The sequence below is a fragment of the Panthera pardus genome, unplaced genomic scaffold, assembly GCF_024362965.1.
Source record: "Panthera pardus isolate Hobbes unplaced genomic scaffold, ASM2436296v1 HiC_scaffold_6, whole genome shotgun sequence".
Lineage (NCBI taxonomy): Eukaryota > Metazoa > Chordata > Mammalia > Carnivora > Felidae > Panthera > Panthera pardus.
The window spans coordinates 7,250,036-7,275,950 of record NW_026526991.1 but is presented as its reverse complement, the minus strand read 5'-3'; the positions used below and the strand labels follow the sequence as shown (position 1 = coordinate 7,275,950).

General features: G+C 57.5%; 1 protein-coding gene across 1 annotated transcript in view; it reads left to right on the top strand.

The window, feature by feature from the left end:
* CELSR1 (cadherin EGF LAG seven-pass G-type receptor 1) overlaps window positions 1–25,915 on the top strand; it is a 137,819-nt gene that overhangs the window by 31,418 nt on the left and 80,486 nt on the right. Inside the window, 1 exon segment of the mRNA XM_053895727.1 lies at window positions 22,233–22,871. Within this exon segment, the coding sequence (XP_053751702.1) occupies window positions 22,233–22,871 (639 nt within the window).

The following is a 25,915-nucleotide window of genomic DNA, read 5'->3' as shown; positions in this document are numbered from 1 at the left end:
GAAAATGAAGTGACATTTATTTGTTTTTGAGAGCATAAAAGATCAAATAACCAAAAAAAAATCTAATAAAAGTAAAATGTTGTGAGAAATTTAGGAAGACTTAAGCACATGGGTGGGGGTGGGGGAGTGGCTAACCATGTTCATGGAGAAGTCTTAGTATTGTAAAGATGTCATTTCTCCTCAGACTGTTGTACTGATTTAGTGCAGTAGTAACCAAAACCCATATAAATTTTATATGTAAGTAAAATTGTATGTAAATATACATGTAAATAAGATGGGCTGAGAAGAACCAAAGCCATCTTGAAGAAGAGCAAGGTGGGGGACCTGGTCTGCTGGATGCCAAGGCTTATTAGAAAGTCATTGTAATTAAGAGGGTCTGCCAGTGGCCAAGGATAGCCAGATAAGCCAGCAGAATTGACTAGAGAGCCCAGAAAACAGACTCCATATGTCTAAAAGCACAGCCAATTGGGATGCCTGGTGGGCTCAAGCAGGAGACGATGTGACTCTTCATCTGAGGGTTGTGAATTCAAGCCCCATAGTGGGCATGGAGCCTACAAAAAAAAAAAAAAAAAAAGTACAGCCAATCAGGTAACAAGGAATAAATGAAGAAATCAGAGCTGAATTCTGCCTGCCTTTTTTTTTCTGAATTTGCTTCATTCTGAACATTCTCTTTTGACCTTTCTTCCAGTTCACTAACTTTCTCAACAACAGGGTGTAATCTTTTCTTTTCCTTTTTTTTTAAGATTTTATTTAAAAAAATATTTTTTTTTTACATTTATTTATTTTTGAGAGACAGAGAGAGACAGAGTACAAGTAGGGGAGGGGCAGAGAGAGAAGGAGACACAGAATCCGAAGCAGGCTCCAGGCTCTGAGCTGTCAGCACAGAGCCCGATGCGGGGCTCAAACTCATGAACTTTGAGATCATGACCTGAGCCGAAGTAGGACACTTAACTGACTGAGCCACACAGGAGCCCCTAATATTTTATTTTTTAAGTCATCTCTACACCCAACATGGGGCTCAAACCTACAACCCTGAGATCAAGAGTCACACATTTTACCAACTGAGCCAGCCAGGTGACCCATAGTATGATCTATTCTTTTTTTCTTTTAAATGTTTATCTTGAGAGAGAAAGAGAGAGAGAGAGAGAGAGAGAGAGAGAGCATACACACGAGTGCATCTGTGAGCAGGGGAGGGGCAGAGAGGGAGAGAGAATCCCAAGTTGACTCTGTGCTTTCAGCACAGAGCCTGACGCAGGGCTCGAACTCACAAGTCGTGAGATCATGACCTGAGCCGAAGTTGGATGCTCAACCGACCGAGCCACCCAGGTGCCACCCGTGTGTGATCTATTCTTAAACCCGTTTACTGCATCCTTAATTTTGGTTATTGTATTATTGAGTTCTAGAACTTTTTTTGGTTATTTTTATCTGCCATGGACTTTTTCTACAGTCAGCGTGTTCCTGATGAAACTCTTAGTCTTGTCTTGTGTAACGTGGGGAGCACAGAATTCTAAAGTCTGCATTTACAACTCTTATGGGGCTGTTCCTCATTGTCCCCGTGCCTGTTGATTTTCATTCAGCTTCTTTTGTCTCCTTGTATGCCTGGTTATTTTTATGTGCTGGACGTTGTGTTTTCATAATCCTTCATAGAAATCATATGAAGTTTAGGATGCTATTGTCTTCATCTAGAGAGATTTACTTTGGGTTTGGGCAGGGGCCAAGTGCACTAATGACCTGGGGTCACCATGTCATCGAGTAGGGATCGGCTGCTGTTACCAGTTGTGGTTAACAGTCTCCAGATCCAGCATAGGGGTTGGTCAGGGACGCTCCTCAGTGCCTCACCCTTGACATGTGCCTCTTCCGCGGGTGAGCCGGGGACACTTAGGTTCTCTGTACACTGTGGCCCCTCACCCCTTCTTTCAAAATGTGCTGTAGCTTAGCTGGTAAATGTAGTCATCCGTGATTATGCTGTTTCCATGGGAGATGTGTTCCGGGTTGCAGGATGTTACAACCCGCTAGCGAATGGGGGCTTCCTGCGGGAAATACAGTTCCTGAGAAGCAAATGGCGGTACACATCCTATGCTGCGAATGTGGATAGCCTGTTAGCCAGTGAAGTTAGTAGTAGGACCTGCACACTTTTTCTAGCGAGTAAGGTCTTCTCCTGATAGAGGTAAAAAGAGACGTGCTAACCAGTGTTGGAGCCCCTGCAGTTGTGTAGATCCAGAAAACACAGACAGAGTCACCAAGAAGTGACCTGTGATGTCTTGTTTGTAACAGCCAAGGATCAAGGGTGTCGAGAGATCTAGGATCAAAAAGTCGCAGCAGTTGTCTTCTGGCGTCTCAGGGAGACCCGTCACGGCCCACAGAAGCCGGACACTTCTTTTCCATTGACCGTCGCCTTCGGCACATCACGGGATGCTGGAAGTTTTCTCTGCCATTGGGGTTACCATGGCAACAAGCACCTCGCATCACCTGTGGCCTCTGTGAGTGTGATCTTCCTGACCTGGCTGCTGGTCTGCAACATCTTCCTGCCCCCGTTACGTGTCACTGATCACCTCATTCGCCCTGCCAGGAGACGAAGCCGTGTGTCCCTGTGGCAGTAGATCCTGTCTTTGGTGGCAGAGTTCCCGGGGCACCTCCTTGTGGGATTATAAAACCAATGTCCTCCGGCGTGGAGCATCTTAGGAGGGGTCTTGGTTCTCGGCACCCCCCTCACTCCCATCCCGCACGCGTGCTGTCCTGCAAAGGCAGCACTCGAACTGGGCGCCTCTCCTGCACCCGCGTCCTCTGTCTCGTAACCAGGTCCGCTCAGAACCTCGCCCACAGGAAGGCTGGGAGGTGTGGGTGTCCACATGCAGGCGTCGGCTTAGCGCAGCTCTGCCAGAGGACCCCCAGCGTGGGAGACGAGGCGCACGGCCCTACCCTGGGCTGGCCTGGGCGGAGCCGCACAGACCCGCAGGGCCGGTCCGCGCTCGGACCCGCAGGTCCCACAGCCACAGGCCAGGGGCCCACGTGGTGGTCACGTGAAGTTCTCCCAGGCGCCTGGGTACCCGCGTGTCAGGAGAGCCCCCCCTGCCCCCCTGTGTAGTTTACCCCTCTGTCCCTCAGCAGGCGCTGGGACCTAACGAACTTTCTAGAGGAGCCACTCTGTTGTGGTCCTCGCGGGCCCAAGAGACACACAGACAGAGGGGAGGGCTTCCTGGTGACGGTGGTGCCCAGGAGGCCTGACTGGCTGGACAGAATGATTGGTTCAGTCTGTTTCCTTATATACCTACCTTTCTGTCCCCAGAGAAAGTTTAAATACTTCCCATGTTCGTTTTGTCTACCTTCCAATCCTTCCTCCTGTTACCAAGAGCGTATTTCTGGACACAGGAAAATGCATCTACGTAAGAGCAACCCAAGTACTGGGGTCACTTGAATGGAAAAGAGAATTAAAGGGGTGATTTTCGTCCGTGGTTGGAGTTCGGTTGGGAAGGACTTCAGGGCAGTGAGACAGGACTGTGTTTTTGAGCGAAAATTGCAAAAGCCCTCTGTCGCTCGTTTATATAAATGGCACACAGACACATTCGTTAAGACCACGCGGCTGACGACACGTTTGAATTTTATAACGGGAAGTGGGGATTTGGGATGAGCCTGGCCTGTGAGCATGGAGGTCGCCGGCAGCACCAGGCATGAGGGTCAGCCTCGTTCCGGAACGAACAGGGGTGCCCGCACCCCAGGATCCGCCCGGAGCCGGGGAGGCGTCCTGGAGTGGACATCCAGCTTTGGCCGTCACGGGTTACAGCGACTCTCTGTCCCCTTCTCCTCCCTTCTCCCTCCCAGGTTGTCCAGTATAGAGGGGGCAGAGAGAGAGGGAGACACAGAATGCCAAGCAGGTTCCAGGCTCTGAGCTGTCAGCACAGAGCCCAACACGGGGCTCGAACTCACGGACTGTGAGATCATGACTTGAGCCGAAGTCGGAGCTTAACCAGCTGAGCCACCCAGGCGCCCCCTTCTGTCGTTTAAAAGGGAATCCCAGCCCCCCATGTCTGTGGGCTGCCGCTGGTGCCACATGAAGTGGCTCTTTCACTTCCAGGTCACGTCTCCAAGGTGTTGACATGATCGTGACCCGAGAGTGGCCAGGAGAGTGTCCTTGCTCCATCTCTCAAGGTGACTCAAACCTTTAGACGGAGAACAGGAGTGTGTGGACGGAGGCTACGGGTGGGGGGTTTCTGGAGCCCAGCTTGGCTCGGCGCTCCTGGGGACCCTGGAGACTCTGTTCTCAGGTCTTGTCTCATCAGATGTGAATTCGTGTGCGGACCCCGTGAGTCTGAGGGGCACACGGGAGCCCAGCGGTTCTGGAGAGCCTCCCTTGTGGCCAGCTCAGCCCTGCAGGATGTGAGGCCGAGCCTCGAGGGGAAGGAAGGGCCTGCTCTCATGCTGACCAGGCCGGGCCAGAGACCTTGCTGTCCTTGGAACCTGGAGGCCACGGAGGGTAGGAAACTCGAGCATTTTCCTGGACGGACCGAAAGCTGTTCTGAGGGCTTAAGAGAGAAACCCAGGCCTGGTCCGAGCGCTGGCCTCTGTTGGCCTGAAGAGGCCTGGGCTGGCGATCATCTCTGAGTTTTGGGGAGGCTGGGGCAGCGGAGGTCCCTCAGAAGCCGAGCGGTGGCTGCCCCCCGGGTGAGAAAGAGTGCGACGGCCACCCTGCACCTGCAAAGGCGGGGGGGCCCGGAGCTCAGGCCCCTGTCCTCCTGCCGTCCGCACAGCCTTCACGGCGGTGGCGATAGATGGCGTTTTGCTCTGTCCCCAGAGCAGAAGCAGTGGGAAAGCCGGGCCTCGGGTTAATCGTTAAAGGACCACGTCAGAATGCACGCCACCCACACCCAGAAGTAACCCTGAGACAGTTACCGGCTGGCACTTTTGGCGTGGCAGCCTGAGGAACTGGAACAACAGCCACTTGCTGGTGAGAAATTCTGAGCAAAGAGAACGCAATTAGGCCTTCCCTGAGACTGGTTACAATTATTCGCTTCGGAAGAGCTCGGTTCCTGGCCGTTCCTCCAGGACCGCGTACGACCCCCAGGAAAGCGGCCTGGCCCTGGCTGCGTGGGGTGTGGGCCCTTCTGGGGGCCTGAGCCGATTTATCCCTTCCTGCCACGGTGACCCCAGATGTCACATGCTGAAAAGGGCCACCGCAGGGCGAAGGAGCAGTCTCCTCTCTTCAGCGGCAAACGCTGTTTCTGGAAAGTTCCTGCTGCGGCGGGACTGGGGAGGCGTGTGGGCGGTGCAGGAGACCCACCTCCCTGTGCCCACTCGCCCCTCGGAGTTGGGGACTCTGGCAAGTAAAGCCACGTCTCCCTAACAGTCCCACTGGGTCCACACGCATGTGCACGTGCACACGCTCAGGCAGGCACACGTGCACGCACACGTGAGCGCATGTGGTTCACTGGTGCCCCTGTGGATGCTGCACACGCGTTCTCCTGGCTGCACGTGGGTCCTCGTAGGTGACCGTCACGGGCCGAGGCTCTGGAAAAGGGAAGGCTGGGCTCCTTCATAGGACACGGTGGCCACGTCCCCCAGACCCACCTGCTGCTTCGGCCTCCCAGGCCATCCCTGTGTCCCCACCGGCCACGTGCCCCTCGAGGCCCAGCGGGGAGGGTGCGGGCCTGCGGCGTAGCTCTCCTGTGAGTGCCTCTGGGAGAGAGGGCACGCCGGGCTCCCTTTGTCACCAGGGGCAGTGACATTACAGGGACGGATACCAGCTCTGAGCGAGCTGACCACCAGCCTTCATTGCTGAGGCTCACGGTGGCTCCTGCCCCTCCAGCCACCAGCTCTGACGCCCTCCCCCGAGCACCCCCAGCTCCCTGGCACCCCTCTCCCCAGCCCCCCCAGCACCCTGGCACTCCGGCACCCCTCTCCCCAGGCCCCTCCAGCACCCTGGCACCCCTCCCTCCAGCCCTCCCGGCACTCCGGCACCCCTCTCCCCAGCCCCCCCCCAGCACCCTGGCACCCCTCACCCCACCAGTACTCTGACACCCCTCCCCCTTACACCTCCCAGCACTCTGGCACCCCTCTCCCCTCCCCTACCAGCACCCCACACGCCTCTTCCTCCCACCCGCACTAGCTCCCTGGCACCCCTCTTCCCTCCCTCCACCCCACCAGCACCCTGGCATCCCCTCCCCTCGCCCACCAGCGCCCTGGCACCCCTCCCCTCCCCCACCAGCACCCTGAAATCTCTCCCCCCCTCCCCCACCAGTACCCTGGCACCCCTCTTCCTTCCACACCTTCATTCTTTTCTTTTTTTTTTTAATGTTGATTTTTGAGAGAGAGGGACAGAGCATGAGCAGGGGAGGGACAGAGAGAGAGCTGGAGACACAGAATCCGAAGCAGGCTCCAGGCTCCGAGCCGTCAGCACAGAGCCCGACGCAGGGCTCGAACCCACGAACTTTGAGATCATGACCTGAGCCGAAGTCGGACGCTTAACTGACTGAGCCACCCAGGCGCCCCCCGCCCCACACCTTCATTCTTACCCTGGACGCCCCCCCCCCCGCCATGGCACTTCCCACCCGAATTGTCTGTGGCCCCCGCTGTCACCTCCCTCCCTGAGGCTGAGGAGGGCAAGACTGCCTCGAGGGCAAGACTCGGTCTTTCCCCTTGGCGCCCCTGGATCGGGGCCTGGCTCACAGAAGGCCGCAATGTTTGTTGAATTAATGAGTGGCAACAGTTTTAATTAGTTAATTTGAGTTTGGGTTGCAGATTAGGATCGTTAAAAAGATTTATCATGCCCAATAATTTTTCATCGTAAACAAGTTTGTAAGCGTCGTCGGCTGCGGTGACCCCTGCGCGAACTTCTGCATCGGGACCTTGGGGCGCCGCACGAGGGAAGTCCAATTTGTTACTTGTAAGTCGTGTCTTAATCGCTTAATAATAGGATATCTGCTATTAGCCTGATCTCTGCATCCGTTCAGACCCACGCGGAAGGCGCCAGAGCCGACTTGGAGCTGGCGTTCTGCAACAGTGTGAGTGCGCCTGTGAGCGTGCAGCGTGTATGTGTGCCCGGGAGTGCGTTAGCGTGTGTGCGTGTGAGAGTGAGGGAGGCATCGTGCGGAGGAGGGCGGGGGCCGGAGGCGGGAGGTGCTTGGTGGAGAGCCAGGAGGCCCACAGGTGGGGAGCAGAGGTGAGACCCCACGGCCTTTAGGGAACGGGGCCGGCAGGTGGGCGTGGGGGAAAACTCCGCCCAGGATGCATCTCGGGACATTCCTACCGGACCGTGTCCTGATGTGTGGCCGTGTGAGATCGTGTTGAGAGCAGAGAAGGCCGTCGTCGTCCAAAAGGCCGACTGTGGTTCACAGAGGCAGAATACGGTTCCGTTTTCTCCCTCTGCCCGAGGGCGGCCGCTGGTCGCCCCGGCTCCGGCCCGTTCCCTGGACTGAGGGGCCCGGCGTTCCCCGGGGGGACTGCACGGGGCCCGGCGAGCACAGACGGTGCGGTCGTGGATGGAAGTGGACGACGAGCCGGGTCAGCCGCCCGTCTCGGAGATGCGCTGCTCTCCGATTTGGAGACGCTCCGACCCGGGGCAGGTTACAGGGGACGGGGCGTCAGCTGGCCACACGTTATTTTGAGCTTCACTTGAGATGTTCCCTCTCCTCGAGCCTCCCCGATAACGAGCCAGACGGAAGCTGCTTAGCGCGCTTTGAGTCTTTCTTGAATGCGCTCGCTCGCCGACTCCAGAATAGGCCCGCAGCTCATTAATTTCAGGGGATGGGAGTGGGGGGCGCTGCTAACAAAGGCCACAGAGGGGGGCCACCGAGCAAATATGAGGAAGGAGGCTTGTCTCCCGCCAGAAGCAAATGCGAGGTGGAAAGTATCTTTGTCCTGCTCTGTGAATACTGGAGACTCATTTCACCATCTGGATGGAGGGGAAGGAAGCCCAAGAAAAGTAATTAAAAGACTCCGCTGAAGAAGCACACGAAGGACGGAGGGGAGACGGGAGGGAAAGGGTGCTTAAGATGCTCGGCTTTCTTGATTTGCTGGAAGATTTATGTTCCCCGCGAGGGTGCTGTGACTTCTCTCCTGCTTCCTCCACAAGGCTTCCTGGTTAATGATCGAAACCACAGCGTGCTACCTTGCTAATGTCATGCGAAAGCAGACTCTTGAAATTTAGGATCGGAATTTTCTTAGCAAATATTTAACCAGGAAAAAAAAAAATCCTTGCTTTTCTGTTCTCGGCAGTTGTGAGTTGCAAATTAATAGACGTCTGGGCCAATATTTGATCTTTTCTCCAAAAGAAAATGATTTGTCAGCTCTTCACTCAGCTGGAGGGGGCAGGGGGGTCCCTGGAAATGATCTGTTGATGGTGGTGGGTGACTGGGCTCTTCGGTCCCCCTGGGCAGCATGTGGGTGAGCTCACGGCGCTCCCGCCAGCATCTCCCACGGGCCTGGGGACGCCGTGAGCAGAACCCCCGTGCCTGGCCAGAGCAGGTGGAGCAGGGAGTGACCGATGGGATTCTTGGTGTGTGAGCAAAGCTGCCCTTTGTCCCGTGGGGAGTCCTGGGCTGCCCCCGGCCCTTTGACTTGAGGAGCCAACCCATCAAGGGGTCAGGGGTTTATTATAGCCTCTCAGTGCTATTTGCATTTCAAAAGAGGTCTCTGTAAAATTATTCTGGAAGGGACTTCAGGGCCCCTGAGTGGGGAGACATTTAGGGGCCAAGAGGGTGGCCCTGTGGTCTGGATGCCCTGTGGTCTCTTGAACAAGGCTAAGCCCGTGGCAGGCAGCTGCTACCCCAGGCCGGTGTAGGGGCAAGGTCTTGCGCCCAGCAGGGGACTGAGCAGCCAGGGTGGGAGGGCCGTGGGCACGCCGGGTCCCCTGACCAGCTCCCCACCACCTCAGCTGGCTCACCCGCACCTCCCTTTCTCTCCGCCCACACCCCTGGGTTTCTGGACTGAAGGCTCTCGGTGGTTTTTCCCCACAGGTGTGCCCCAGCTGGGCCAGGGTCTGGGAGCCCACAGGTGCACCCCAGTTGGGCCAGGGTCTGGGAGCCCTGAGGACATTTTGGTTTCTGTCTTGCCTCGAGCGCCCTGTGCTCAGTTGTGCTTCCCCAGAATAAAAGGAAGCATATCTGATGCTGTGGGTCCCAGTTGCCTATGTTGTTGCACATTTGCTCTTAAATAGGTACAAATTATTGGTATTAGACATTCTTACAGCTCCCTCTCCTCATTAAGCCTCTACAGTTAATAATTATTTTCTCTCTGTAAAGCGTTCGGGAGACTAGACACGTGCGGGCTGCCAGGCCTCCTCCCTGTGCCGTAGCGGGAAGGTTGCAGCCTGTATCCCCATCTTCCGAAGGCTGTGTGCCCTGGGCACAGCCCCTGAGCCTCTCTGGGCCCCACGTTCCTTGCCACTGGGCAGTGGAATCTCGCAGTGTGGCTCTTGAAGTCGTCACACATCTCTGGGGTGCAGGAGATCCCATCACCCTGCTTTTACTGTTGAGGAAACTGAGGCACGGGAGGTTCAGGAACTTGCCCAAGGTCACAAAGGTGAGCGGCAGGGCAGGACCGTCTCACAGCGAGTGTCTGCGAGAGCCAGGCAGAAGCCTAGGGCCTTTAATGACCAACCGTTTGTGGCCTAGGTGTCACGGGGCAGCGCTCTGCCCTCCTCTGTTGGTTAAAGCTGTCCTAAGCCCACCTGCATTCAACAGGAAAGGGACACAGGCATCGCCTCTTGGTGGGGGGTTGTTGAAGTATCCATGCCCGTTTTTTTGGGCCACCACGTTCTTCAAGCCCCCGAGTCCCAGACAGAGGGAAAACCTCACGTCCTTTCTGAGCGTCCTATCTCTGGGAACAGTGTCCTACCCGCCCCCCCCGCCGCCGTCATTCAAGCCAGAAACCCCTCTGCCTCTTTCCTTTGGTTAATAGTCCCCTGTACCACTTCTAAAGAATTTCTATTGTTTTGGAAGAGTTCAAATATACCAAATATGGTCAAACCGCATGCGTGTGTGATATAAAAACACGTATTTTGGATTTGATCGTCGGCTCTGCGGTTATGTAAGTCGGGATACAACCTCGTCACAGATTCGAAATTCCAGAACTGTCTTATCTCAGGGTTTCAGAAAATCAAGGACCCTGGACCTGTCTCGTTACGCTGTGGCTGTTTCTGGCATTTGTATAAAGGGGCCATCTTGAATGTCATCTACAGCCCTACTTTTTCCCTTAGTGCCATGTCGGTGTTCCCCAGTTACGGTCGAGTCATTGTCACCATTGCACGGTCTTCCGTTCTGTGAACCTGTCATCCTCAGTCGGTCTCTTCTGCTGCTTGGGCGTTCTTGTGGACGTCTCCTGGCCCGTGAGGGCGTGGCCTCCCCTGCCGTGTGTTCCCTGTGTGGAATCGCGGGCCGTGGGGCAAGGGAATGTTGCACACTCAGGTAGCAACAGGTGTTTTGCAGGGTGACTGGACCAGCTCACCTTCCCACCGGCAATGAACCAGCCTTCCTCTCCTTGCTTGTCCTCTCTGCCACCTGTTGGGGCCCGGTTTCTTAATTTTTGCCAACCTGGTGGGTGTAAAATCACATCTCCCTGTGGTTTCCATGTGCATTTTTCAGATTACTAATGACGTTGGCCCATCTTTTTATTTGTTTGAGGCTCAAAGACGTTTCGGTTTGTGGCTTGTCTCGTCATTGATTTTTATTTTTTTTATTTTTTATTTACTTAATTTTTTTTAACGTTTATTTATTTTTGAGACAGAGAGAGACAGAGCATGAATGGGGGGAGGGTCAGAGAGAGAGGGAGACGCAGAATCCGAAGCAGGCTCCAGGCTCCGAGCTGTCAGCACAGAGCCCGATGCGGGGCTCGAACTCGTGAACCACAAGATCATGACCTGAGCCGAAGTTGGACACTTAACCGACTGAGCCACCCAGGCACCCCTCGTCACTGATTTTTAAAATGAGGTTTTTTGGGGGGACATCTGGGTGGCTCAGTCGGTTAACTGTCAACTTCAGCCCAGGTCATGATCTCACTGTTGGTGAGTTTCAGCCCCCTGTTGGGCTCTGTGCTGTCAGTTCAGAGCCTGGAGCCTGCTTCGGATTCTGTGTCTCCTTCTCTCTCTCCGACCCTCCCATGCTCACACTCTGTCTCTCTCTCTCTCAAAAATAAATAAACATAAAAAAAAATTAAAAAAAAAAGAGTTGGATGCTCAACTGACTGAGCCACCCAGGAGCCCCTATTAGGTTTATTATTATTTTTTAATAAATTTTTAAAAATGTTTTTCATTTTTGAGAGACAAAGGGAGACAGAATGAATGCGAGTGGGGGTGGGGGAAGAGAGAGAGGGAGACACAGAATCCGAAGCAGGCTCCAGGCTCCGAGCTGTCGGCACAGAGCCCGACGCGGGGCTTGAACCCACGAACTGCGAGATCATGACCTGAGCCGAAGTCAGATGCTTAACCGACTGAGCCACCCAGGCGCCCCTCTAGTGCCTATTTAAAAAAAAAAAGAGAGAGAGAGAGAGACTGTGCGAGTGGGGGAGGGGCAGAGAGAGAGGGGGACACAGAATCCGAAGCAGGCTCCAGGCTCGGAGCTGTCAGCACAGAGCCCGACGCGGGGCTTGAACCCACGAACTGCGAGATCATGACCTGGGCCGAAGTTGGACGTTCAACTGACTGAGCCACCCAGGCGCCCCTATTAGGTTTATGCTTAAGCGCGATGTAATTTTGCTGCCGTTATACAAGATACGTTAACAATTACATTTGACGAGACTGGCCTGAGGACGCGCCATGCCCTTCTCTCTCGCCACCTTGCTGAGTGCTCGTGTGCATTCTCACAGGTTGTCTGTGGAGCCTTTGGTGTTGTCTGTGTTGGCACTCACACCTGTGATGAGTTCATCTTCCTTTCCATTCATTCATTCGGCGTATCGTTCATTCATTCATTCTCTTGCACCCACCTTGGCCTCCGACACAGTATGGAGGGAAATGGTGGCGGTGGGGACCGCTGGTGAGTACTGTGTTTGCTGTTGGGGCTTTATAGACGCCCTTCAGTGCTTTAAAGGAAGCACCAGTCTCTTCTGTGTTTGTCAAGAGTCTCTAAAGTTTGTTTTTTTCTGAGAGAGAGGAGGACAGAGAGAGGGAGAGAGAGAGAATCCCAAGCAGGCTCCATGCTGACAGCGGTGAGCCTGACGACTCAGGGCTTAAACTCACAAACCGTGAGATCACGGCCTGAGCCAAAATCTAGGGTCGGTCGCTTAACCGACTGAGCCCCCAGGCACCCCAAAAGTCTTTATTATGAAGGATTACAGAATCTTATTGAATCATTTTCTCTATTGAGATGCACATATGCTTTCTAAACAACATGTGGTGGCCTTCCTGTTCCGCAGGGACTGGAGGGACTGAAGGACTTGGGGCTCGGGGCGGCCCTAACCTTCATCACCAGTGCTTCCTGGGGACGGTCAGAATTTCAGAGGCCCTGCTGGTGAGCGTGGGGGTCGAGGGCCAAATGCGAGTGCAGCCCAATGTTGGTTGGGGAAATAGAAACCTCCGGTGTTACGTGAAGCTGTGGGAGCAGGTGCGTGTGCACAGCAGTCCAGCTCAGAAGAGGAGCCAGGGAGGGAGGGGGACGCGTGTGCACTCACACACACGTTACCCACCGGCAGGGAGGCCGAGGGTCGCCGGCCACTGTGACCATCCCGTGGCTGGAGCAGGAGCGTGAGGAGGCGTCCGCCCGGCGGGGCCGTGGATGGCCCAGAGCCTGGAATGTTCCAGGCTGGCTCCTGTCCCCCCCCCCAGTCTGTGGGCTAGGGGTGGACCGCTTGCGGGCGGCCGGGTAGGTGTGCGCAGGCCCCTGGGCTCCGTGGCCAGCGGGCGGGCCGGGTTGGGCTGGTGTCCTTGCTGTGTCCAGGGCTGGAGAATGTGGCGGTGTCGCTGGGCGGGCGTCAGGGGCCACATGGTCTTGCTGGAGGGTGTCGTTTGAGAACAAGACAAGGCACTCCAGCTCTCTCAGACACAGTTGGTGTTTAATCTTTGCCTCAGGGAACTCTTTGCCGGTTTTCCTAGGATTTCCTTGGAAGGGGGCAGAAGGGTGGCCTTTCGGGCTCCATTGGGGAAGGAGGGCGGGTCTGGGCAGGCTTTCCGCTGGCCCCGCTGGCCGAGGGGAGCCCTGGATGGGTGCCTGTTGGCATGGGGGCCTCGGGCCGGCCCGGCAGCCACAGGGCACTGAGCCCGGAGCCCAGATGCTGCCGGGCTCCTAGTTCATCGCTGGAAGAAGAGTCTGGAAACATTGGTGTGGCTTCCTTAAGCGGGCTTGTTGACCGCGTGTGAGCTGTCCCCAGCGGCCGTCCGCAGTGTCCCGGGCACTTTTGGTTGGGACAGGCGTGAAGCCTGCCTGGGAGCTGGCGCCCCTGCCCCGCTGCTTCCCTCCTGGCCCCAAAACAGCCTGTTTCGGGACCGGGTCACCAGCGTGCGTCTCCGTGCGGTCAGAATTCTGGACTCCTGTCCCCGCATTGTGCAGTCGGTCCTTGGAATAAACGAAAAGCAGGGCAACAAATGTTCCCGGGAGAAATTCTGGGCGATCCCGGAGAAGCCGGAGGCGCCCGTGTTTTCCCTGCGGCTCTGCACCCCCTTGGGTGAGGCCCCACCCCGGCGGTTACAAGGCGTCTCCATGGGAGACGGCTCCTTCCGGCCCGCAGGCCACGGCGGCTTCCGGGCGCCCTCCACTCCTCTCCCCGACTTGGTTCATGGCTCGGCTTTAAGGAAATCGTTCTTGAAGTGCCTTTTAAAATATTCCACTCCCCAACCCCCTTTAGCATTAACCTTACTTAGCCAGAGCAAATATCTTCCTTGATATTTTCCCCACCTTTGGATAACATCGTGCAAAATAAAGCAGATTTTTATTGCGTCCTTCACTCTTGTTTTTACTTCTGTTTTAACCGAGGCAAAATTCAGAGCACATGAAAGTGTCCAGGAGGCGCCTGTGGCTCAGTCGGTTGAGCGTCCGACTTCAGCTCAGGTCACGATCTCGAGGTTCGTGAGTTCGAGCCCCGCGTCGGGCTCTGTGCCGACAGCTCGGAGCCTGGAGCCTGCTTTGGATTCTGTGTCTCCCTCTCTCTCTGCGCCTCCCCTGCTTGCTTGCTCTCGCTCTCGCTCACACGCTCTCTCTCTCTCTCTCCTCTCTTTCAAAAATAAATAAATGTTAAAAAACAAAAATTAAAAAAAAAAAATTAGGGGTGCCTGGGTGGCTCAGTCGGTTAAGCTTCCAACTTTGGCTCAGGTCATGATCTCACAGTTCGTGAATTCGAGCCCCGCATCAGGCTGTGTGCCGACAGCTCGGAACCTGGAGCCTGCTTCGGATCCTGTGTCTCCCTCTCTCTCTGCCCCTCCCCCGCTAGCTCTGTCTCTCTCTGGCTCAAAAAGAAATAAACATTTAAAAAAATGATAAAAAGAAAGAAAGAAAAGAAAGAAAGTGTCCGTGTCAGGGTGGACAGCTCAGTGGGGCTCAGTACGTTCTCAGTGTCATGCGTCCGCCCCGCCTCCCAGCTCCACATACGTCTGTCCCCCGCCAGAAGGCCTGTGCCCATCCGGCACTCACTGCCCGTTGCCTCGGCACCCCCCAGTTCGGTTTCTGTCTCTATGGTTCCACCTGATCCAGAAATTTCCTAGAAATAAAATCATACAATATGTGGCCCTTTCCTTCTGACTTTTTTTTTTTTTCCAATTTTTTTAACGTTTATTTATTTTTAGGACAGAGAGAGACAGAGCATGAACTGGGGAGGGGCAGAGAGAGAGGGAGACACAGAATCAGAAGCAGGCTCCAGGCTCCGAGCCATCAGCCCAGAGCCTGACGCGGGGCTCGAACTCACGGACCGCAAGATCGTGACCTGAGCTGAAGTCCGATGCTTAACCGACTGAGCCACCCAGGCGCCCCCTGACTTTTTTTTTTTTAATGTGTATTTATTTTGAGAAGAGAGAGAGAAGAAAGGGGAGGAATCTTAGGCAGGCTCTGCTCTGTCAGCACAGAGCCTGATGCGGGGCTCGAACTCACAAACTGCAAGATCATGACCTGAGCAGAAATCAAGAGTCTGCCACTTAACCAACTGAGCCATCCAGGCGCCCCCCGCCCTCCACCCGACTTCTTCACTGAGCACAGTGTTTGAGATTTACCCGTGTTGTGGCCTGAATTCCTTTTTAGGGCCGAACGATACCACGTGCGTTGTGGACATATGCGTTGTGTCTATCCGCTCGTCTGTTGCTGGACACTCGGGTTTCCCCCTTCGTGGCCGTTGTGACTGATGTTGTTATTCGTGCGTGAGTTTTGGTGTAGATACACGTTTTCAAGTCTTTCGAATTCCGCCAGGGAGTGGGACCCTGGGTCGTCTGTTAATTCTCTGGTTAACTGTTCAAGGAACCAACTCCCAGCTCTTAGCTGGAGGCTCCTTATCTCGACCAGAGCGCCCTTTCGCCACGTCTCAGCCCACGGCTTCTGGAGCCACTCGGAGCCGAACAAAAACCTTCCCCTTTGGGCTGTGGGGCCCGTTAACGATTTCACCTTCAAGAGGGTTCCCGCAGCTTGGACGTGGTGAGCGAGGTCAAGGTCGGGGAGGGGTTGTGAGCCGCAGAGCCCGGCCGCCCCCTCCGAGCGGGTGGGCTCGGCCCAAGTGGGGGACCAAAGGAAGGGGTGAGGGTGGGGGGGCTTGAAGGGAGAGAGGGCCGAGCACCTGCCAAGGTTAACGGGGAGGGTGCCTGCTGTGACCGGGGGCTGGGGGCTCTGTGGGGGTGTGACCGTCCCCCAGGTAGGTGTCAGGATGTGGGGAGGGCGTGGGGCCTGCAGGGCAGGGGCAGAGGGAAGGCAGCAGTGGTGGAAGTTCTAGGGGTGAGGAGGACTCAGTTTCCAGAGGAGGAGACACCCCGAGTGTGGGCTGCCTTAGGGGGTTGTAGGACCCTCCCTCTCAGTTGTCAGACTGAGGTCACATGGCACGTGGGGAGGAGGGAGGGGCTGCTGGCTCCGCTGTCTTTACCCCCCACCCCCTGACGCCAGGCCCAGCAGCATCGGCTGCCTTCAAGTTCACTGCCAGATGACCCCTGGGCATGTTGAGAGCACGTGTGAGGGGCGTCTGGATGTTGGTAAGACACCTGAGGGCCCCTCCTCTGTGGACGGGGCGGGGGAACAGCCTCTTGGTGGCCGGTCTGCGTGCCGGGTCTGACGCTGGCCTTTGCCCCGCTGTCCCCCACACACGTGTCACCCCGTTCCCACGAGGGGAGCCCGCATCCCGAGACGAAGGCTCTAGGTGTGGCTCTTGCCGCCCAGAGGGGAGAAGCCGGATGCCCTCCGGGTAGCAGGGCAACACAACTCCCCTCTTGTCTGCCCTCAGTCTGGCCTCAGAGACACGGCCAATGCCGCTAGGGAGGCTCCTGGAAACCACTTCAAAGTCCCCCGGCTTCGGGTGGGAGCCCCGAGCAGCCCTACCTGTTGTGAGGCCTCAGGAGAAGGGGGGCAGGATGAGGGACGGCATACAGCCTTTGTCTCAAACCTGCCGGACTGGCAACCAGGGCCCTGGGGCTCCGGCTGTACCCTTCAGGCCTGGCAGGGCGTTGCCGTGGGAACCGGGGGTGTCTCCCTGAGCCCGGGGCGTGCATTGGGGTGGGGTGGCCTCGACCCCTCTTGGCACCGGCTTTGTCTTCAGCTGCCTGTCCCCATGTGATCAGAAAGTGCCTTCTCCTCCTCTGTGTGCTTGCGAGGTCCTCCCAGGCCAGGTGAACAGTCCTCCGGGCCCCCATCCACCATCGGTAGGGGTTCAGTCCAGTCCGTCCGGGGCTGCCACTTGCTGCCCAGGGGACCTCGGCTGGGCCCGTTGGTCAGCCTCTTTGCTCCTCGGTGTCCTCCTCTGTGGAGGGCCAGCAGGGGTGTCCCTCGCAGGCCGTGACAAAGACTGAAGGGGTAGTACTGGGCAAGACGTTAGAAGGCAGCGGTGGGGCCCCATGTGTGCACGGCCCACTCACTCCGTGGGGGTGTTTCTCCTGCGTCCACCCCAGAGGCCAGCAGCACTGAGGACCTCCATCCGCCTCTGGAGCCCTGTCTCCCCCCGCCCTACATGTCCGTCTGTCCCGGGTGGATCAGCGTGCCCTCAAGTTCAAGCTCACTGGCACCCTCCGGATGCGGTGTTTTTTGGAGACAGGGTCTGTGCAGATGTGATCAGGTAAGCTTTGAGACGAGGTCACCGTGGCTCGGAGTGGGCCCTCGCCCAACGACCGGTGAGGGGACTCTGGACACAGACCCACACGGGGAGGAGGCCCCAGGCCGACCAGGCGGAGATCGGTGAGGTGCACCTGCCGGCCCAGGAGTGGCTCGGCCCCCCGGCCGCTGGGAGAGAGCCGGGGGACAGACTCTCCCGCGGAGCCTCCCTGTGCAACCAGCCCGTGACACCTCGACCTCAGACTTCTGGCCTCCACACCGAGGATAAGTGCGGTGTAAGCCGCGTAGCCTGTGGCACCCAGGACACTGACGCACCCTTCTGCCAATGACATGCCAGGCCTTGCCTCTTGTTCGCTTCGTGTGCCAAGAAGTTGTTTCGTCTCCAACTGCGCGACGACTGCCATCCCTCCGTGGACACCCACCTCCCCGCCGCCTCCCGGGGGCGCCCTGGCACCAAGTCTCGCAAACGCGGCTCCGTCCCGTGTCCCCGGCAGGCCCCCGGCTCCTTGAAGGCCGCGGCGTGACCTCTCCCCGCAGCGTCTGGGCCCGCCACAAGGGACGTGATCGTAGAGGACGGTGAACCTCTCCAGCAAAGCCAGAGGGGTGGACAGGCCCGGACCCCCGTGGAGACCCGTGAGGCTCTCGCGTTGCCGATGGCTTTGCGGGAAACACGGCCGGTGAGCGTCCCGCAGCCGTGGCACGTTCTGGCCATCTGTTCTGTCTCTCTCCTGCTGTGTCTCGGGGACAGCGAGGCGACTCGCGTTTGCCAAGGAAAGCAGTGCCACTGGCCGGATTTGGGGGCGCCGCCACCCTGGCTTGAAGCTGTCGTTCACAGCCGCGGAAGAAATGCCTGCGGCACAGGCTGGGGAGAGCCCCCGGCAAGCTCCGTGCCTTCCGGAATAAAAAGGGGCTTTTGAACGATAAACCCGATGGATGTGCGTGCCGGGAAATAAAAAGATACGGGGAAGTATAGAGAGGAAAGTAAAAGTCACCGGACATCAGCAACCTGACATTCCTATGACCTCTCAGCCCTCAAAAGTGTCAGGGTCGTTGGGGCCCCTGGGTGGCTCAGTCGGCTGAGTGTCCGACTTGGGCTGAGGTCATGATCTCGCGGTTCATGGGTTCAAGCCCCGCGTCGGGCTCTGTGCTGTCAGCTCGGAGCCTGGAGCCTGCTTTGGATTCTGTGTCTCCTCCTCTCTCTGTCCCTCCCCTGTTCATGCTCTCTCTCTCAATGATAAATAAACTTTAAAAAAAATTAAAAAAAAAAGTGTCAGGGTCGTCCAAAGCAAGGGGAGTCAGAGAAGCTGTCCCAGCCCAGAGGAGCTAAGGAGATGTGACAGCTAACTGTCGTGTGGGGTCCTGGATGGGGTCCTGGACGGGGTCCTAGACCAGGAAAAGGGCAGGAGGTGAAACTAAGGAACTCGTGTAATAGTAATAGGGGAAACTGAGTGCCGAGTGTATGGGAACTCTGTACTGTCTTCTCAGTTTTGCTGTAAATCTAAAACCGTTCTAAAATAAAAATCCAGGGGTGCCCGGGAGCTTCTGACTTGATTTCAGCTCAGGTCATGATCTCACGGTTCGTGGGTTTGAGTCCCATGTCGGGCTCTGAGCTGACAGTGCAGAAGCCAGCTTGGGATTCTCTCTCTCTCTCTCTCTCTCTCTCTCTCTCTCTGTCTCTGTCTCTCTCCCTCCCTCCCTCCCCCTCTCTCTCTGCCCCTCCTCTAGGCACTCTCTCCCTGTCTCTCTCAAAATAAATAAATAAACTTTAAAAGTAAAACAGGGGCACCTGAGTGGCTTAGTCAGTTGAGCGTCCGACTTCGGCTCAGGTCATGATCTCGCGGTTTGTGGGTTTAAGCCCCACGTTGGGCCCTGTGCTGACAGCTCAGAGCCTGGTACCTGCTTCTGATTCCGTGTCTCCCTCTCCCTCTGCCATCCCCCACTCATGCTCTGTCTCTCTCAAAAATAAACATCGAAAACAAATTAAAAATACAACAAAATAAAAATTGGTTTAAAACAAATTCAGCGACTCAGGCAGAACCACTGTCAACATCACCGATACTTTGCTCTCCTTCCCGATAGATCTCTGGGCTCATGTACAATAGCTTCTTTTGGTCTGTGTGAGAAAGTAACTAGTTTTTCCCCTAGCATCCTGCTGTCAGATCTGCCCCGCTGTCACCGCTGGGGTTTAGCAGGCAGCGCCCTGTGGTTGGTTTCCACGGGCCCCATGTATGGGCAGTCAGGTGCCTGTGGCGGCCTAGGAACCCAGCCCAGACGACATAAGTTCAAAGCAAGGCCGTTGTCTCCCAGAACCTGGGGTGTCCAGGAGGATCCCTGGTCTGAAAGAAGCTGACCGTGAGATCCACATGAGGCACACGTCTTGTTTACCAGCACGTTCGATGTTAGTTAATAGTTAATGCCATTTTCTGGCCACGTTCCCGCTCTGTCCCTGAGCGGAGATGTCTGTTCTTGGAACATGGCTCCCTGTTCGTGGGCATTCCTCGGTGCGGTGCCCTCCTGGCTGCCCGCGGGTGGGTGGTTTAAGATGAAAAGGACGTTTTCGTAACACGTGCCACCAGAAAGTAAGCAAACAGTATCCAGTATCTTGTATTATGATTGTGGGCATATGGAAAGGGAGGGAAGGAAGGAAGGAAGAGAAGAGAAGGGAGGGAGGGAGGAAAGAAAGAAGGAGAGTGGAAAGCTAGAAAGGGAAACAAAGAAGACCTCACCAAAAAAATAGCTTCGATGGGAAAATGGAGTTTCGGATGCTGTTTGCGCACATGTGTCTTGGGGTTGAGAGGTGAGACTGGAAATCATCCTTCTTCCCTGCCCCTCCCACCCTGTGTCGTCCCCCCCCCCCCCCCCCGCTCCCACGAATGTTTATCTGGCAGCTTCTGAGTGCCAGCAGCTGGTGCAGCAGGGTCAAGACCTGCAGGTTCTCAGTCCTCATGGGCTCACGGAGGGAGAGATGTAAACCACAAAAAATCAGGTTATGCCACTTCTGGGTGGGGAAAGTAGGCGGTGGCAGAGCATAGATGGGGGACTTGGAGGTCCCCTGTGATGAGAGACATTCAGCTGCGACCTGGATGGCCGAGGAAGCACCCACCAGCCAACAAGGAGGGCGGTGCTCTAGGCAGAAGACAAGGTGTGCAAAGGCCCTGGGGCAGGAAGAGGGAGCAGGGTGGCAGGTGGAGGGTGATGGGGACACGGGGGACCACCACATGGGGTAAGAGGTGTGTGTTTTATTCTGGAAGCCCCTGGGGGCCCTGAGGGAGTGGCATGATGAGGGGGGCATTGTAGGATGACTGCAGTGGGAGGGGAACCCCAGACTGCTACAGGTCCAGCCCACATTCCAGGGAGGGGAATAGATGCTCCTCTTGGGGGGGACCGACCTGCATGTGGGGTTGGGAAGAAAGGACAGCGCTCTGCCACAACGTGCTTTGCCACTTTCTTTTGCCTTACTTTACTCCTCCTGACTGTTCTGGCCCCCGGCCCTTTGCACGGGAGCAGCGGGCATGTCTGGCCACTGACTCCGGTCCATTTGTGCTCCGTTGAAGCTGTAGCCAGAACGAGCCCTTACCTCGCGGGCTCCCCACCCCGAGGTGATGCCAGTATCATTTCCACTGTCGAATTCGGCCCTGCTGGGTTTTCATGGGGACTGGACGGAGCAGTGACAGCACTCCGTGCCCAGCTTGCTGAGCAGCGGTGCCTTCGCTGGGGTGAACTGGGCTCCCCTCCAGGGACGATGCCGATTTTCTCAGGATCTCAGGTTTGCTGTGGTCGTTAGAGGGAGCACCCGGGAGCACTGTGACCTCGGGAGCAGTTACGTTTTCTTGTGTGGACAGGTTTTGTGACTCGGGGTCCCTCCCAAAGTGGCTTGTGGCTCTCAAGGGCCCGAGGAAAACAGGCCCAGTGTGCAGAAGCCTCGATGCCTCTATTCCCCGTGGTTTTAGGCTTTGTGCCTCCGTGGGGACTGTGCTGGGGCCACGGCGACAAGGTGGCCTCCAGATTGCGTCATTTGACCTGCCCTCTCAGTGGTCCCGGCTTCCTGGAAACAAGCGGGGAAGGGCTCCCCGCCATGGCTCCTGCCCCTCGGCGGGGGAGGCCCGTCAGGCGTGGGCTGCGAGAGGGTGGGAGAGGGTCCTTGCCTGGCAGGGGCTCACTGGCCTGCACAGATGGCCCTGTGCCCCATGGGGGTGTGCTCGTTGGGGGCACAGGTACAGGGACCCAGAATCTGAGCTGAGCCAGAGGGATATGAACTTTGCTGGGTTTTTCTCAGGGTCCCATAGCACATTTGAGGCAGGGCCTGGGAGGCAGGTGAAAACCCCCTGGGTGGGGGTGCTTGCACCTGTCAGGGTGCCGGGAAGGCCGATGGTCCCACCCCACAACCACCCTGGGGAGAGCCCCTGGGGCCAGCCCTTGGGTGACTCCCCTGATTCTGGGCTTAGAACGGCCTAACCAAAACATCCCATCCCTTTCCCGTCTCGCAAAATCCTAAGTAGCTGGTTTCATGGTTGGCTGACCCGTGTTGGGTGAGGTGCAGCCCTGTCTTGTACGTGTCTGTAAAGCAGCATTTGCCGAGCGTCCGCCGTGTGCTGGGCACGTGGGGATGAATAGGGTGCAGCTCAGCACAGAAAACCCTTCAACGTGGCGTGGACCAAGGCCGTACCTGGATGGCAGCATCCTGGACGCCGTGGGGTCTGGGCTGGGCTGCGGGCAGGTGGGATCGGAGTGGGGGCTCCCGGGGTCTGAGACGGGTGCAGAGGTGGTAGAAGGGGGCTCAGTGGCCCCACGTGTCTGGAGCGGAACGTGCGAGGCGGGGGACCCAGGTGGCGAGGGGCTGGGTCGCGGTGGCCCTGGGATGTCCTGCTGGGGTCCGCGGGGTTCTTTCGAGCAAGACAGACTCAACAGGAGCTGTGCTTTGGGAAGCTGGGTGTGGAGGGAGAGGAATGGGGGGCCCGGAAGGCAGGGGTCAAGGCGGCGGTCGCGGTGGGGGCAGGGCGTGGGGCTCGCTTCGGCCGGCCGTTCCCGGGTGGGGCTGGCGGGGACCCGGACCCCGCGTGACCCCGACCCTCCTTGTGTCCACAGATGGCATCCACAGCGTCGTCGCGCTCTGCACCCTGCGGGTCACCATCATCACGGACGATATGCTGACCAACAGCATCACCGTCCGCCTGGAGAACATGTCGCAGGAGAAGTTCCTCTCCCCGCTGCTGTCCCTGTTCGTGGAGGGCGTGGCCACGGTGCTGTCTACCACCAAGGACGACGTCTTCGTCTTCAACATCCAGAACGACACGGACGTCAGCTCCAACATCCTGAACGTGACCTTCTCGGCCTTGCTCCCCGGCGGCGTCCGAGACAAGTTCTTCCCGTCGGAGGACCTGCAGGAGCACATCTACCTGAACCGCACGCTGCTGACGGCCGTGTCCGCCCAGCGCGTGCTGCCCTTCGACGACAACATCTGCCTGCGGGAGCCCTGCGAGAACTACATGAAGTGCGTGTCCGTGCTCAAGTTCGACAGCTCGGCGCCCTTCATCAGCTCCACCACCGTGCTCTTCCGGCCCATCCACCCCATCAACGGGCTGCGCTGCCGCTGCCCGCCCGGCTTCACGGGCGACTCCTGCGAGACGGAGATCGACCTGTGCTACTCCAGCCCCTGCGGCGCCCACGGCCGCTGTCGCAGCCGCGAGGGCGGTTACACCTGCGAGTGCCTGCAGGATTTCACGGGTACGTGTCGCTCCCCGGGCCCCGGGCGGGGTCGCACGCGGGGGCCCTCGCCGGCTCCCTCGGTCCACTCCCCTGCCGGCGCCAGTCCGTGGCCTTGGCGGTGACGCCGGGAGCCGCACCTCCGTAGCCGGCGGGCGGGCGGGCGGGCGGGAGGCAGGCTTCCTGACGAGCCCTCCCAGGCCCCTGTTGACCGCGTGTGACGTGAGTCGCCCTCTTTCCGAGAGCGATTCGGCGAGAGGGCCACCTGAAAAGCCACGTGCGTGAGATGACACGCGCTTCCTTAGGCGGCTTCAGGTTGGAGGCACTTCATTCCGGGCTTTGGGTTTAATTGGCTGCTGTGAACAGTGTGACTGGCATGGAGATCATGGGCCGCTGGTCACGCGGGTCTGGAGAGACGGTGTTGGTGTTTCACGCCCGGTGGTCGCTGTAGAGGTTACGTCTCTTCCGCCTTGAACGTACACTTGCCCTGAGACGTCCCGACTCGTCGCGAAGGCGGATTGCTCCCCAGGCAGCCGGCGGTGGGTGTTTAGAAATAGGGAGTCAGAGCAGCACGGGTGTGCACGTCCTGGCCTTGGCCTTGGCCTTCGATCGCGTGTTGCCTAAGATCATGGCCCATTTGAGAAACAAGTTTCCGGTGGCCTGAGAGCGGTCTGGCGTTTTGGGGAAGCCGTCTAGGATTAGGTGGGACCTCATTCATACCGGACGTAGCTTCGCGATTCCAGTATGGACTGTGGCCCCGGTTATCCTGTTTAGTATAAACAGCCGAAAAATCGTTATCCGCTTGTGTGGGACGTGGCACGGTTTATGGAGCTTAGCACAGGGGTTTACGGCATTAGCCGGTGTGCGTTAAGCGGGAAGAGTAAACCCAGGGTGGGGGGCACAGTGGGAGGAAGACGGCCGTGCCTGGCGCTCTGAGTCAGAAGAGGAGGAAAGGCGCCAGAGAGAGGCCGTTTGGCAGCCTGAGGAGGTGGGGGTTTACCGTGTCTGAGCCCCAGCCTGGTTATAATCTGGAGTACGGCGTGGCAAGAAAGGCACCTGACCGCCTGCCCTGTGTCCTCCCCTCCTCCCCATGCCTGTTTGTGGCTGGCTGGCTGTCCGTCTGTTTTGTGGGGCTCCAGAAGGGTCTGCCCCGCTGGCTCGGAGTGTTAACCCTGGATTCCTGGCTACACTGGGGCATGGTGGTAGGCCCGGACGGGAGGCTCAGGAGACCCCTGCCCCCGCAGTTCCTGCCTACGTTGTCGGGGCTCTGGCTGTGCCCACAGGCCTGAACCAGGCTCCCCTCTCCCCCACTCCTCCCTGCCCTGGGTTGTGGTGGGTGCTCACCACACGGTCCCGGCGTGCCCCGACCTCTCCTTCCCTGATCACCGTGACCAGCTGGGCTCTCGGCTTCTCCTGAAGCGGCTGACCAGGTGTGCCAGCGCTGGTGACGGGGAGGCCTCCCCCGTGAGCTGCTGTCCCCTCCCCCCTCCCTCGCCCGTGGCCTAGACGGGGAGTGCTTCCTCCCATGACTTCAAGTGGTGATGCTGTGGCTCTTGACCCTGGGAAAGGGCTGGTGTGCTCTAGGGACTCAGCTGGTGTTCAATTACTCCCTTGCCCCACGAGTATTAATGGAGTGCCTACTGTATGCCCGGCCACTGCACACATCAGACCTGCCCCTGCCCAGTCGGGTGGGGCACCTTTGGTTGTCTGCGTGACTGGCCCTTTCACTGATCAAGACACGTGGCAATGGGGACCAGGTAGGGGACAGTCCCTCGGGCACCCTCTGCGCTCTGATGGAGGCCTAGGATGGGGTCTAAGGTGAGCGGGGAGACCAGCTCCGCCTCGGGGGCCACAGCAGCAGGCCTGGGTTCCAGAAGTCCCGGACATAAGCCCAGGGCCATGTCTGGGCTGGGTAAACCGTGGCTGCTAGGGACCCGTGGATTCTCTCCGAAGAGGGATCGACCTGCTGCACGGAAGGGACTTCCAAAGTTCTTAGATTTCGTTTTCATCACGGGAGTCATTGCTAGAGAAATAATGACCGGAAACGGCCCGGCGTGTCATTGCCAGAAGATCCGCTGAGAGGCCGTGATTGGTGTGGGACTCATCTGAGTGTCTCTGGCCCTGAAGTCATCATCTGTGTTTCCCTCGGAGATAAGACAGGCCCAGACTGATTGTTTGGACTGAGTCCCCCTTCCTCCGTCTCTCCCTTTCTCCCTTTGAAGCCCCCCTCCTCTTGCGGGAGGTAATTGCGTTCATTTGCTGGTGCTGAAGGCTGCCTTGTCGTCGAGGGGGTTTTGTTACTTGCCCCTGGGTAAGCCGAGCCCAGGCCTCCGTGGGGAAGTTGGAAGCGGCCCAAGGCCCCCGGAGGACCCCGGCTTCCTGTGCTGCCGATGGACAGGAGACGGGCTGGATGAAGGAAGGTGTCAGTTAATGTCAGGCGAAGCTCCCTGAATTTGGTGCTGGAGAAAACACCCCCAGCAGCAATCCTGCGTTTTCTTAAATCCATGCTGGCCTGAGAGAAGGACCGAGGCCCCAGTGATGGAGGGCTGTGCGCTGGGGCGGTAGTCGGGGTCCGCAAGTGACCCCACTCTGAGAGCAGCAGGACATTATGGCTGAAGGCATCATGGTCGCCGTCCTGATTTCCTCTAGAACTCAGCAGACGTCTGTTCTCGGCCCCTCGGTGTCTTGGGTTGTGAACAGCGGGGTTTGGTTTTGGCTAAATCCCCCCAAAGGTCGCCGCCCCATCCTCCCAAATCCTCGCTTCTGCACCTGTTGCCTGCTGCCATCACCTCCCTCAGAATCTGCCTCAGCGCCATCCCCTGCTCTGGAAGGTTCTAGAAGGTTTCCTGACTTCCTCGGTGCTGTGTTTATGTGTTGGTTGCTCTGCTCTCACCTTCGGTGTGATCCCCTCATTTCCCTGCCTCTCAGGACAACGGTAACTTAGGGCTAATATTCACCAGCCTTCGGTGCGCTGTGCTGTTCTAGATGATTCCACATGTGTTACCCTAGTCCCCACATCAGCAACGTGGCCCCGTCTGTAAGCAGAGAGACCGAGGTGCAGAGCA